Raw genomic sequence first — 14,779 nt, 5'->3', positions numbered from 1 at the left:
GGGGACTTTTTAAAATAATAATAACATGTAGCCCACCTGTGTCACTATATCTCAATAACAACCCTTTTCATGCTTTCACTAGTTCTCCTTTCTTTACTTGTTCGTACTCTAATAACTCAACTAAGATATTTATGTAAGATCTTTAGGCAAGATGAGATATTGGCAGAGATTCTGGGAAAAAAAAGTACAAGCAATATTTCTTGTCAATAACCTCAATGGAGGCTGTTTCACAAATGTCCACCCAGATGTCTTTCAGGGTAGTCACAAGCATCTGGCATGTTACTGTCATGATTGCTCCCACACCGACTACAGAGACCACTTTCCTGCCCAGCAAACCAGAAACACCTTTTCACTGGAGCTCCAGATTCAATGGGAAATCCTATGATGTTGTCTCTCCTATTGAATTATCTGGCAACTGTAATGATATAAGTTCCCCTGATTCTCACAAAACCACGTCATGGTTCTCACTGTTAGGATACTATCTGGAGTCAAGGATATAGAAATGATCACATCTCCTTTAGTTTTGTCTCTATGATATGTTAAAAGGAATACTGACCTAGGAGTTAATGGTTTATTTTCATGTCTTGGTTCCTCTATTACTTGCCTGTGTGATGCTAGCGAATTTATTTACTGACTCTGACCTCTATTTAATATATTGAATTATTATGAAGTACAAATTAGGTAATGTATGGAAAATGTCTTATAAATGTAAAACACTGTACAAATTTGAGGATTCTAAGCACTTTGCTTCTATGACTAATTCTCTGGAACAAACGTGATCATTATTTCTCTACTGGTAGTGTTAACTATTTAAGTTACAATGCTAAATCATTCAAAATAAAAGTTATAAAAATGCCAATATGTTACAGTGGTTCATGGAGGGAACATGGTAACTTTCACTCTGCATCTTAATACTATTCTATACTTTTCAAATTTCATGCAATATACATGTATCATTTTGACAATAAAGAAGAAAAATTGCGAAATATGTATACAGTGTGTGTATACGAACATGTTAACAGTATGTTTAATGTTTATAGTGGCTATCTCTGAATGACTGTAAATGATTCTTGTAATGATTGTAAATGATTTTTATGGTAAATGATTTCTATTTTTGTTGTATATGTGTACTTTACAATTTTTCTATATTGAACACAGCATTATTTTTTTTAAAATACACCTTTTATGATACTGTGAGATACCACTACAAACCAAAAGTAAAGATGGAAGAAGCTAAGCATTAATGAAGTGGAACTCTCATACACTAGAGGTGAGAGTATAATTAGGTTCAACTGTTTTGGAAAACGGATAGGCATTATCTACTAAAACCGAATATTTGCACACACTGTCATTCAGCAATTCCATCCCCAGGAAAGTGCTCAACAGAAATGCATATGGCAGGCATATGTTCATCAAAAAACATGTATAAGAGTATCCATAGAAGTACTATATGTAGTAGGCAGAACTGAAAACAACCAAAACAGAAATTAAAAGTAGCACTAATAAATAAATTGTGTTACAGTTACATAAGATAATTATATATGGTAATGAGCATGAAATATCTACAACAGGCAAAAATATGGATGAACTTCACAAACAATACTGAGCAAAATAAGCTGGACACGCAAGTGTACCTGTTGTTCAGTTCTATTTATATAAATTTAAAAATAGGAAAAGTGAATCTTAAGCTCTTAAAAATGCCAATAGTCAGTAGGCAGGGTGGTGAGTTAGCAACTGGAGAAGAGTCAGAGGGGGCTTCTGGAATGCTATTTCTTGGTCTGGGGGCTGATCACATGATTGCTGAAACTGATGAATTTAAGTTTTAAAAATTTCACTTATCTGTACACTTACAATATGCATACTTTTATATTTTTATAATATAAAGGGCACTACAGTTCAATAACTTTATATATAGTTTAAAAATTATCTTTCCAAGTTACAAATTACAAAAATAACAAGTTCCTTTGCAGTAAGCCAGAGGAAAAAACGCCAGCTCCCACTTCCCCCAGTCGTTTCCATTCTCATTCCACCACCACTACCATCACCAAAAGAATCAAGGTTAACAGATACTTGTAGGTATTCACACAGCCAAAAAGTGGATAATACCACAAAGTGCTTGTAAGCAAAATCCATGGGCTTGAAATTGGTAGATACGTGCATTTTCCTTTGCCTATCTTTTTTTCCCCCTCTGGGAAAAAAAAAATACAACCAAATAACTAATGTGAGAGGTTCAGAGGAAAATACTCTATTAAGCTATAGCCATATAAGCTCTACTCTATCTTTCACTAAATATAAAAAAGAATAAAATCATAAGACGGTGGGGCTGAGAGGGAATGGTGACTATAATGCATATAACCAGTATTTGTGTGCACACACACACAAATGTGCTTCTTGAGGAATCAGCACACGATCTAGTTTAAAGACAACAAACAACATCTCTTCAAAGCACTCCACAGAATTCACCAAGTTACCTGCTGATAGTATAAACCCTATAATCACTTTTCACTGTGATTCTTCTCTCCTGCTTTCTTTTCAACCTCACGCCCACCACCCTCTACCTCCAGCAACACTGAACTAGCAGCAGTTCCCCAGGTACAACATGCTGTTTCACATTTCTATTCTTTTGTTCATTCCTCTGCAGGAATATCACTCCCCATCTCTCCTACTACCCACAGAAAGACAAACATTCCTCTTTCATATTTTTTTCTGTCTTCCTACAAGGTATCATCGTGATATATCACACATCTCTCTGCTAGTGTCTATTCCAGGTTCTTCGAGGGCAAAACTCTCTGATTCATTTCTGTAACACTCAGGACAGAATTTCTCATTATCTTGGTAGGCACATAGTTTTGATTAAAGAAATTAAACCAATGCATAAGTAGAGTTTTCAAATACATGTTAGCATTTTTAAAAAAATCTAAATTTTAATGAAAAATTTTAGAAACTGCAAATTTCAGTGTCCTAGTTGTGATGATGACCCTCACCGTCAGTAATGGCTTCTCCTTTCAGACTCTTGATTCCCCTGGGCATTGCATTTCCATCCAGGTAGAATTCAATTATACCATCCTCCAGGATAATTAGTAGATGAAGCCAAACACTTTCTTCTAAATATTTCATGACTGTTGTCTTGGCAATGTATGTAGCATTGGAACCCAAGGTTTTATAATGAAGGGAAAGTGTCACATGGGATTCGTTTGTTTGTATTTTCACCCCATAGTAGATGCTTCCATTACCGTCATCCTTCGCTATAATGAATCCATTCGTATTGACATTGGGCATTACCCAAGCTGAGAATGTAAAGTTGGCAATTGTATTATTCCTGGAGGGATGGTATTTTGGATTAACAGTCCCAAATGCACCCTCTAGTCCGGTGAAGTACAAAGCATCCGTTCCACTATGGTGACGCCGCATGTGCTGTTGTAAATGCACAGTGGTGGGGAAAATTCCAACCAGTAAAAAATCTATCATTGGTGGCAAACCAGCAGGGAACTCACTGGACAGTATTTCCCAGCCTAGTCGTACATCACCAAACACACCCTGCTGCCTCAAAATAGTGAAGTTGGTAATATAAGACATATCATCTTCAGAGAGGACATCTTCTGCCACTTCCCTCTCTAAACACTCTGGATCCAAGATGAAAACTCCAAAGGGATCATCATTGAATGGAATCATTACTGTCACCTGGAGGTTGGTTTCTGCTAGCTGGCCCCCAGGACCTGGGGATCCGCCTGTAACAAGAAAATTTATGAGTGAGAAACTAGAATTTCAAGTACTTTCTAGTATAATGTGAAGAAAAAAGAATTTGTTTAGCAGACAAACTTCTGGTTAAATAATTTACTCATTATCAATGAACAGTAGTGTCACCATGTGGCTTTCATCACATTTTAGGGGCAGGATATGAAATAATATTGGTTCAGTATAATTTTATTGATAATCAGTCAAGCCTGAAAAGAGTATATGAATTAGAAAGGTTTAATTCTGTGCTTTTTAAAACCAAAAGTGATGTGAAAATTGATTGCTTAAATTATGACACAAAAACCAAGCTTTAAGCTACCATGAATCCTTACCTCCTACCTTCCACTAATGTCTTGTTGGAGACACTATACTTGGTGTGGAGAAAGTCTATTTGCAAGTTTGAGGATGGATGTAGGTAGGCCTCCATCTCTAACACTGAACCAAACTAAGACATCAAAAAAGTGAATGTTAAGAATAACACTTGAATCAAGAAGGGTATTTTAACATTTAAAATCAGATAGTCACGACACAAATACTTCACCAATTGCATTTTGTATATGGCTCTAATTATCTAAGTATAAAATATAAAATTTAGTATAAATAAGACATGGAAATAAAATAAGACATGGAAAAGCACAGTACCTGAAATGTTTACAAGTTTTAGAAAATAAAATTCATTGAATTCAGGAATTTTATCTGGAAAAGCATGGAGAATGATTGGTTTTGCTTCTTCTCCATCCATGAAGTTAACAGTTCCTGAAGTTTCATAGAACTCCTGTCCAGGCTGCAAAGCAGAATCATTCTGAAAGAGCTGCCAAGATACAGAAACACTACCAAAGTATCCTCGGTGCCTCAAAATCCTACAAAGTAAATTAAAGAAAATTTATAGTAGTGATTCTTACTCTAATGAGAGCTTCCTGTGTTATTAAGGAAACATATGATTACTATCTATCATCTTTAAAGAAACAAACCAGCTGGTTCTACGAGGCAAACTACGAAGAATTTCATAGGAAGAGAAGAATGAGGTAGAACTTTAATAAAGAGAAACAGTCATAAAAGTCTTGTCTTCAAAATCGAAACTGAAAGACAAATTCTAAGCTCCATCAAAAAATACTAAATGACAGTTGGAAAAAGTTTTCCAAAAGCAAAATACAGGGTGGGGGGGTAGTCACATATCATCTGAGAGAAGAGTTCCTGAAGACCTTGAATAATTCAAGTTTCTCAGTCTCACAAAGGATTGAAGTTTGAATGAGGGGGGTGGGGAGAATAATTTCTGCTTACTAGCTAAAAGTTTTTTTTTTTTTTGAAGATAAGTGGCAATAGCATAAACAAAGTTTACCACTCATTCAGACTGCCAACTTTGAAATTACTCAATTCTTAACCAATTTTTAAATTTTGAAGGAATATTTCAGAATTTCACATACTTAATGGTTTTAGTTCATCCAGTTTTAAACTTGCCTTATCTACATATGCTTACCAAAATGCATTAGTCTTTCCTTCTTCCACTGCTTTGTCTATGGGCTCCAGAGAAAAAATGCCGTTTGGGTCATCATTAGCTTCAATTATTACTGTAGCTACTCCATACTGATATACTACTGTATCACCTAAATTAAAAGTGGAAAAGACAAAATAACAAAGAAGTAGCTAACTTCCTGTGAAATTTATATTTTTAAATTAAGAAAGTTTACAATTAAGTTGAAAATTTCAGCAAGAATTTCCTCACTGAAGGTCATGCAATAAATGCAAAATACTGCTCCATATTTCCAAAGATGTTTATGTATACAGACACGTACAAACATACATACAGAGAGAGAAAGAGAGATGCCTACATAATTTCAAGACGAAATAGTTCCCATTGTTTTTAGTTACAAATGAACCATTTTATTGAAAAACACACTTTTCTTCACAAAAGGAATATACCTTCAATAGCTTAATTAGAAATTAAAAACATAATTTCTTCTATTTTCAAATTTCTTAGGTGGATTATTTCATAAAAATAATAAAGGATTACCCAATAACATAAAAATACTACTATCTGTGTTCATTGGAATCACTGGCTTGAGCGTTTCCCTTTATATCTCTGCCTTCAGGCAGCAAAGTTTGATCTGGTTGTACATAGAACAAAGCAATCTCCATGGTTTGGGCTTGATTCCTTTCTACTCCAGTTCTTTGCACAGTATATTGGCACTGTTATTGCCTACACATTAGGTATCTTCTCATCACTTCCCTGAGGTGCCTATCTCTTCATCTTTACTCCAGCTGTTGCACAGGGGAACAAAAGTCCTTCCCATCTTCACTCACCTAACTTATCATTCCTGAGAACCCAGCTCAAGCAACAACTCTTCCAGCAATTCTTCCTTGAATCCCCAGATTAAGCTAAGTGCCTCTCCAGTGTGCTCCCATGGCACTTTGCTCTTTGTCAATCTATCATAACAATGATCATATTATATTGGGACACATACACACACATACACATACAGACATACACATAATTTTACTATAAGCTCCTTGGACTAATGATTCTTATTCAGTTCCATGCTCTAGAAAAATAAATGCTCAGTAACTGGTGCACAGAATTTATTTATTGCTGAACTGATGCAACTAACACTTTCAAAAATAGATGTATACAACACCTACAGCTAAAATTATAGAAACAAATTATATATAGCAAACCAGCTCATCAATAAAAATTATACAAATATACAACTGTACTCAACTTCACTTGATAATTCAATGGAAAAAAGACATAAAAATAGCAAATCATTGTGTAGAAAACGCTGACAATAAATAAAAAGCATATAATAAAATCTAACAAAAATAAATAAAAATAATAAAACCTAATTTTGGCAGGGTTCTATTATCACGTGCATTTGTAATGAAACATGTCACAGTGGTGCTGAAAATTCATTCTGTTTCTCTGCAAGATGAACTAGCAATATTTAACAAGGGCTTGAAGGATGGCCATATCCTTTGATCCAATATCAGAGCATATGCTCTAAATAATTAGTATCAGGATAAACAGCCACTGCCAGCACTAGGTCATGTCAGAGATGCTGCCTCTACAGTGTCCCATCACGGGTCCCACAAGTCCTTGATGTTTTGACATCGAAAAGGAGGAAAGAGCTAAGAAAGGATGTATTAAAAAATCACAAACTCCAGAGATTTTTGTCATCTGAGCCTTCTTAACTAAAGTAATTGGATTCTCAAATGTCATCATTTCTGGAAAAATATTAAACACAAATGCAGCAGCAGTATGAGGTAGCACACATACCTCAGGCTAGTAACCCAATCAATCACACCTTGTGTTCTCCCTCTCTCTCTCTCTTTCTCTCAAAATCAAATGTTAATAAATATATTTTCCCAATGACATATTTCACAAAATAAACTAACTAAACCTCTTTTTCAAGCGTCAATTTCTGGCCAGGCACAGTGGCTCACGCCTGTAATCCCAGCACCCTAGGGGGCCCAGGTGGGCAAACTGCTTGAGGTCAGGAGTTCTAGACCAGCCTGGCCAACAGGACGAAACCCCGTCTCTACTAAAAATACAAACATTAGCTGGGTGTGGTGGTGCCAGCCTGTAGTCCCAGCTACTCAGGAGGCTGAGGCAGGAGAATCGCTTGAACCTAGGAGGCAGAGGTTGCAGTGAGCTGAGATCACACCACTGCACTCTAGCCTGGGCAACAGAGCGAGACTTCATCTCGAAAAGAAAAAAAAATGTCAATTCCCCTACTCTTTACAAAAGGTTCAGGATGTTTTGATTCATTCACTATTTAAGCATATTGGCGTTTTTTTCCTAATGATAGTTTAACCACAGTGACATTTTTGAGACAAAAATGTTTACCAGAATCACACTAAGTTAATAAAAGTCATCAAGAACTTATTTCTAGAGTAAATAAATTCTATTAAGATGGTATCATTTTTCACGCCTGTAATCCTAGCACTTTGGGAGGCTGAGGCGGGTGGATCACAAGGTCAAGAGATCAAGACCATCCTGGCTAACATGGTGAAAACCCATCTCTACTAAAAATAGAAAAATTAGCTGGGCATAGTGGTGTGCACCTGTAGTCCCAGCTACTCTGGAGGCTGAGGCAGGAGAATCGCTTGAACCTGGGAGGCAGAGGTTGCAGTGAGCCGAGATTGCACCACTGCACTCCAGCCTGGTGACAGAGTGAGACTCCGTAAAAAATAATAATAATAATAATACTATCACTCCTTTATCGCTTTTCTGTATTTCACAGTAAAACTTTGTTTTCCACTTTTACTTCACTAAAATTATTTTTATCTGTAGCAACTCCTTTCATTTAAATTTTAGAACAATGAATGGATTCACCAAATGTTTTTAGTCTACGTAAGATCTGACGATGTTTTTTGCAATTGTGAAATTGCCCTTGTGGGTTTATTCTACAAATTCAAATTTTCCTCACAGGATAATAGTTTTTAGTTTTAACTTCTTTGTTAAGCTATGTGAAAAATGAGAGGCAAAGAAAGACAAAAGGAGAAAAAGAGGAAGGGGAATAGAAAGACAGCAATGAAGAAAGTCAAAGAGATAGGGAGAATGAAAGACACAGCTAAAACAATAATTAAGAGATCTCTTTCTCTTCCTCAGTCTTTCAGTCCGAAAGGCACAAGGTGGAACACAACGTTGGCATTCCACTGGGGGTGGCAGATAGGGCATCATGGCAACCCGATGCAAACATTAGAGCTCATGAGGGCATCTCTATGGGAGAAAATACACTAATGTATTTAGGGTGATAGGACATCATGTCTTTAGCTTACTCTCAAAAGGTTCAAGGAAAAAAAAAAAACTCCTTGTACTGTTTGTTAAAAGAATAAAATAAATATCAAGAGAAGCCATACGCCTTTCCAATTTACAGAAGGTAGAGCCAAAACATTCTCAAATCCCAAAGAGTGGGGTTAAAACATCCTGTTTCATTTATAGCATGGACAAGAAGGATGAACACATCTTTTTCCTCTGCAGATTGTCATTCATTTTGGCCATGGCTCCAGAGAATTATCAAACAGTTGAGGTTAGCTGCCTACAGAATTAAGCTTCCCAACCAAGTGTGCCAGCACCCTGCTCCAAGGAAAATGCTACAGGATACCTATCCCTTAAGTCGCTGGGTGACTAAGCAATACCTAGGGAAGCCGTATTCCCAACTCCTGTTACTTTTAGCTGTAAGAATTCACTTACTTATATATCAGAATTTTCTATTTGTGCCATATTGTAAAGAAAAGGTTAAAAAGGATGTCATAAATTATACCAAGTACATAAAGGTTCAACACATATATTCTTCACCCCATTTCTCAAGAAAGCAATGAAATAATTTTACTCTTGAACAGTACAAATGTAGTTAGGCCCAACTTGTCCTCATTATTGGACTGTAGTGCTTAATTTCATCTTATTAAAGCACTGAGGCAGATCTACCATAAAAAAGTATAATTTACCTACCTGTTGAATTAAAGAGGATTATATAAAAGGGCTCATCTGTTTCTGGGATACCATCTTCATTAACAAATATGGATATGCTCTGCTCTCTACTTCCAACCTCAAAAATGAGCGTTTCTCCTTTTTCAACAGGAATGAAATCTCTCTCTCTTGCAGTAGCCTTCCCATCCTTGGTAGCATACTGGACCATGCAAGTCACATCAACAGATCCATTTCTGAGAACTGTAAAGTTGGCAGTCTCACCTTCCTGAACCCTCACTACACGAGGTTCTGAAATATCCACAAAGAAAGAACACATGAGCTTTTCTGATTCCATCACATATTTTCAGATCACACTGTGCTTCTCCCTGCCCTCCAAGAGAGAAGCCTTCTACTGTGTCTTTGCCAAAATAATTAGCTCTGTTCCCAACTCTGACATGACTACCCTCTGATTATTTCAACAGTCAATGGCCGTCCTCTTGCCTTAATCCTACAAAATCCATTATCTTCAACATCGAATTTGTCAGCAAATTGCATGCTATTTCAAATCCTCTGCCTACTATTTCATAAACCTCATTTCCAAGTTGAGGATGTAACTTCCTTGAGAACAGGCCCAGAGATCTTATGTTTTATATTTGTCACAGCAGTTACAAGAAGGCTGAACATAAGGCTAATTCATTAAGTACACATTAACTGAAGGTTAAGAATACAAATCAGGCTGGGCGCAGTGGCTCACGCCTGTAATCCCAGCACTTTGGGAGGCCAAGGCGGGCAGATCACGAGGTCAAGAGATCAAGACCATCCTGGCCAACATGGTGAAAACCCGTCTCTACTAAAAATACAAAAATTAGCTGGGCGTGGTGGTGTGCGCCTGTAGTCCCAGCTACTCAGGAGGCTGAGGCAGGAGAATCACTTGAACCCAGAAGGCAGAGGGTGCAGTGAACCGAGATCACGCTGCTGTACTCCAGCCTCGTGACAGGGCAATACTCCATCTCAAAAAAAAAAAAAAAAAAGAAGAAGAAGAAAAAAAGAATACAAATCAATAAAATACAAAAGGCTTACAAGATTCCTGCAATTCCTGCATTAGGTAAATTAACCCATATATAGCTGACAACAAGGATTCAAGAAAGAGTTACACATCAACCGTTTCATAAACAAAACCGAAAGATGCCTCAGGTGGCCAAAGACAGTTCTAAAGAAAGCATTAAAGTGGAAAAATGAAGAAATTTTAATTAATATTTCCCTTAAAAATTAGTTATTATAGTATATGGCCATCCATTAGGCACAATACTCAGGTCCTTCTAATACATAATCTAACCCTGAACCAATTAGACTGTGTATTTGAAGAAATCACATGGAGAAGTGTTTTCTGCACAAAAGAAAAAAAAAATACCCAGAAATTTGAAAGGGGGAAAAAGATAACAAAACAGTACTTATTTTCTTTCTGCTTCAAAACATTTTTGAAGTATTAGTTAAAACTTTGAACAATTAAATAACAATCCTCGAATGAATTACAAAATCTTTAAACAAGCATCAATTGTGCTTTATTGAAAATGTTCAATGAAAAACATTAAATATATGTATATAAATGTATATGCATGTGCATATGTACATTTATATATACTGTTTAAGAAATATGTAAACTCATTCAAATAAGATAGCAATACCACCTGCAAAATAAATAGGGTCATCATTTCTTCTAATCCTCAGAGTTGCAGTTGTTCTATTTCCCACTTTAGCTCCTCCAGTGGCATTCAGTAGGATAACGGTAAATTCTTCCATTTCTTCTGGAATCTTTGGAAAATGTTACATGTTTTAAGTCAGGTGACTTATATATATAAAGTACATTATATATTCTTAAATTATTCAGTTTTTTTTTAAAGCACCATTAACACTACTATTATTCATTTCCTTTTTGGAGGCAGAACTTCCCCTAACATATTCAGGTTAAGACTCAGACCCCCCAAAAAATTAGTTTCATGTGCATTCATAGGAACAGCCACTTCATTTAGACTAATTATGAAATTTAATGGAAATATAGATATTTTGCCTTATATAAGCTAAAAACAGATATACCACAGAGGTCATATTATTTCTGCAGGAAAATGGGAAACATGTTGATTTTTAAGATGAAACATAAAAATAACTTTTTGAACATTTAGAGCAGAGTTTGTCATAGTAACTAAAGCTCAGCCAGCTCACAAAGGCCTCTTACAAACTTTACTAAGTTTCACCTGCATGGGTCATAAAGGCCTTACTCCATGTCCTAACAAGATTTGATTCCCACATTTCTGAGCCTAAATGGATCCCCAGGTGGACACTGTTTCTTTTTCACATCATCCCTGTGAACTGGCGCTTCCCTCCTGCTAAAACAGAAAGGTGTTCGAATTTTGTCTCTTGAGGAATGGGTCTGAGAGAAAGGCGACTGGCCTCCATAGCTGTTCTAAGTGTCACTCTCCTAGGAAAGGTTCACTTCCTGTTGTTACTAAGATCTTTCTCTTTACTATCTGTAAGAAGAAATGCCATGTTTGGTCCATGACTCATGCAACCCCGTGTCCTGGTGCTGAGACTGCACCACAGGACACTTGATAGATGACCTTGCCTTCAAAGGGACTAAATACAAGCTGAGGGCTTTGCCTCTCCAACTAAGAATCCCTGATACTGGATACATGAGCAGTGTCACTGACCACTCTCAGTTCTAGAGTTCAACATGTCTTCAGGGAAACCAAAACATAATACTGCTCTTTTGGTTTATGGTCAGACACTGTCACACCTGGGTTCTTTATCACAAACTTTTATCACAAAATATATTACCATATGTTTAATTATTTAATAAAAATAATTATTGATCAACTATAACAAGTAAGGCAGAAAGTTATATGCAATATTTACCTCATCTGGAAGGGAGTAAATGGTGATATTTTTTGAAAATTCCTGATCTCCAAAGACAACAGTCCCTTGTACAGGAAATACATCTTGTGTAAAGTCTGGACTAACCACCCATGATACACTAACATCACCAAAGTTGCCTCGATTTCTTACTACATCATAAACAGCTGTGAAATGGAAACATACATAATATATATGAACACATACGAAACTTAAAATGATGAGTAAAGAAATTGGTTAAATAAACAAAAATAAAAACAAAACCCCTTTTTAATGACTGCCAACTATTTGCTTAGCACAGCTTTTAAGGTACATATAAAAATATATTAGCCTGTTCCTCCCTCTGTAGGTATATAATAAATAAAGTAAATGGACTCAATCTTTTCTAGTTTGGGATTTTAGAAGTCAGTCGGCATGGGAAACAGAATGATGAAGAATTAGGCACACCTATCATAAAGTCCTGTAAGGATATCTGCTAAAAGCAGTTACAGGAAGCTGCATGCTCAAGTGTGATTTCCTTACCCAGCAGACACTGCTCTAAATATAAACTATTTATAATTTCCTGTCACCTCAATAGTTCCGTAGCAGTAGTTCTTAGTTTTAAGGTTCTCGCTATTTGGATGGACTCATTGTTGAGTGTTTGAGTTGCATTGCATATGCTTAAACGATATCAAATATAACTGAAGTCATCAGTATCATCACAATACTATGTAAGAAATAACAATCGTGGTCCTAAATATGATTCTAAAAAAAACTTCCGCACTATGTGTAATTTCTAAGGCAGGGTGAGCAACTAGAACTAACTAGTTACTAGAGAAATAACTAAAAAAATTATATTTCTTCTTCAGTAAACAGAAATACAATATAAGACACAGAATAAATTACCACTACAGATAGCATCTCCTTTGCTTTCATTTATCATCACAATTAGACCATCAGAAACAAATTCTATAATGCCATGAGGATCATCATTTTTCAGAATCGTTATACTGACAATGGTGGCACTTCCCAACTTGCTTTCCCGTTCTCCGTGGCTGCTGAGGACCACCCAGTAGTGTTCATCCAACTAAAATGAATGTGTCAAAGTATGGAAATTATAAAGTTGACATTTTCACAACAAATTAAAAAACATAAATATTCAAGAATATCAATATACTCAAAGTTTCAGAAGCATATAACTCACTGAAAGGACAAAAGAGGTGGTATTATTTCTTTAAAAATTAACATTCTCCTATCAATTAAGACAGACACCAGAAATACGTATACATTGTCCAAAAAGAGAAAAAGAGAAACAATGATACTACTCTAAAATGGTAAGAAAAGTAGATGTTATCTCTGATGATCTAGTCATTTAAACTTACAAAAGTGAATAAAATAAAATTAAAGAGTTACACATGTATTGGTGAGTAAGCATAATAGAACTATACCTGGTTCCATTAATATAAAACTCAAATTTCTTTTTTTGAACAAAGTAATTCTATAGCAAAATTTCTTCAGTTTAAAACCACATCATTAAAAGTTCAGTCAATACATACTACCTAAAGGAAGCCTTAACATGAATAAAGCTAAAAGGAGATGAAAATTGATCACACACTGAAAGTCTAAGATTGTTATTTCTTTATGTGGGGCAAAAATACACCATTCTAATATGAATGAGTCTTCATTTTTTAACCTTTTGTTAAAAATTTTCCAAATCTATGTACTTCTCAATCTTTTCTTGCCCACTTCTTTCCTGTCTCTTTGCCAATATTCAAAATATTTATATTCATAATATGCCAAATACTATCAATCTTACAGAGAAACACAAAGAAAATATAAAATCCCATACCTCTGGTATCCCATCCAATCTTGCTAGCAGGGTGATCACTATCTCCCTTTCTCCAGGTTTAAATTCTAGTACTCCCGTGTTTCCATAGAATTCATTGCTATCTCTTGGCTCTACTTGGTAGTGTAGAAACTGCTTAACAAGGGACCCCCTCGATCGGATGATGTGGAGCTCTACAGATTCTCCTTCCTTTAAAAACAAATCCACAAAAGTTGAAACCCTTTGAGATCATTCTTCTAAAGTTGTGAGCACAGAATAAATGGAAGTTTTTTTCATACTTACTTTTATAACATAGGGTCCTCTGGAAGCAGGAGAAAATTCAAAAACTCCCCCAGGGTCATCATTTTCCAAAATAATTAGGTCACAGCTAGTATATCCAGATTTCAGCACTTGGTTTTCCATGTTAACCCTAGAGAAGTCAGAGGGAAAAATGGTACCCGCTACTTCCAGTTTTACTTCTGAATTCTGCAGGCTTTTAAGGCAATACTTACAACTCTTCCAGATAATGAAAAGGAAGGCTATGAGGAATTAGACCTTAAGTGAATTCAGGTGTGTTGAAATCATTTACGATCAAAACAGTTTTACTCATAACAGTTATGAAAGAACTTCTATTTCTGAATTCATTACATCTTTTTTATTTGACAAAAACCAAACACTACATATGTACACCAAGAATACTGTAACCAAATGTCATCAATATATTTTATTTATATAAAGCATCAAAATTTGCAGATTTGATTCCAGTTTTAGAAAAATTTAATTTGTAACATGTAGTTAGAAGATAGCTTAAAACAAAATTGTGTTTCAATTTTACATACACTTGAACTTATTTTTAAAACTCATTACATAAGATTATACTAACTGAATAGAGCGCATAATTGCTGGATAACTAAATGGACTAAAGC

At 35.6% G+C, this 14,779-nt stretch overlaps 1 protein-coding gene across 6 annotated transcripts in view; it reads right to left on the bottom strand.

Annotated features, from left to right (window-relative positions):
- The window catches only part of ADGRV1 (adhesion G protein-coupled receptor V1), a 593,238-nt gene that overhangs the window by 490,160 nt on the left and 88,299 nt on the right, over positions 1-14,779 (bottom strand). For all 6 annotated transcript variants that reach the window (XM_054488480.2, XM_063664978.1, XM_063664980.1 and 3 more), the window contains exons 12-20: positions 14,157-14,283; positions 13,878-14,063; positions 12,935-13,115; positions 12,053-12,216; positions 10,831-10,954; positions 9,185-9,451; positions 5,213-5,339; positions 4,378-4,595; positions 2,985-3,728 (exon numbers count right to left, since the gene is read on the bottom strand). In XM_054488480.2, the coding sequence (XP_054344455.1) occupies positions 2,985-3,728; positions 4,378-4,595; positions 5,213-5,339; positions 9,185-9,451; positions 10,831-10,954; positions 12,053-12,216; positions 12,935-13,115; positions 13,878-14,063; positions 14,157-14,283 (2,138 nt within the window). The remainder of the gene's footprint in view (positions 1-2,984; positions 3,729-4,377; positions 4,596-5,212; positions 5,340-9,184; positions 9,452-10,830; positions 10,955-12,052; positions 12,217-12,934; positions 13,116-13,877; positions 14,064-14,156; positions 14,284-14,779) is intronic.

This window comes from Pongo pygmaeus, chromosome 4 (genome assembly GCF_028885625.2).
Source record: "Pongo pygmaeus isolate AG05252 chromosome 4, NHGRI_mPonPyg2-v2.0_pri, whole genome shotgun sequence".
Lineage (NCBI taxonomy): Eukaryota > Metazoa > Chordata > Mammalia > Primates > Hominidae > Pongo > Pongo pygmaeus.
The sequence above is the reverse complement of the archived record's forward strand: the minus strand, read 5'-3'. Positions and strand labels throughout refer to the sequence as shown.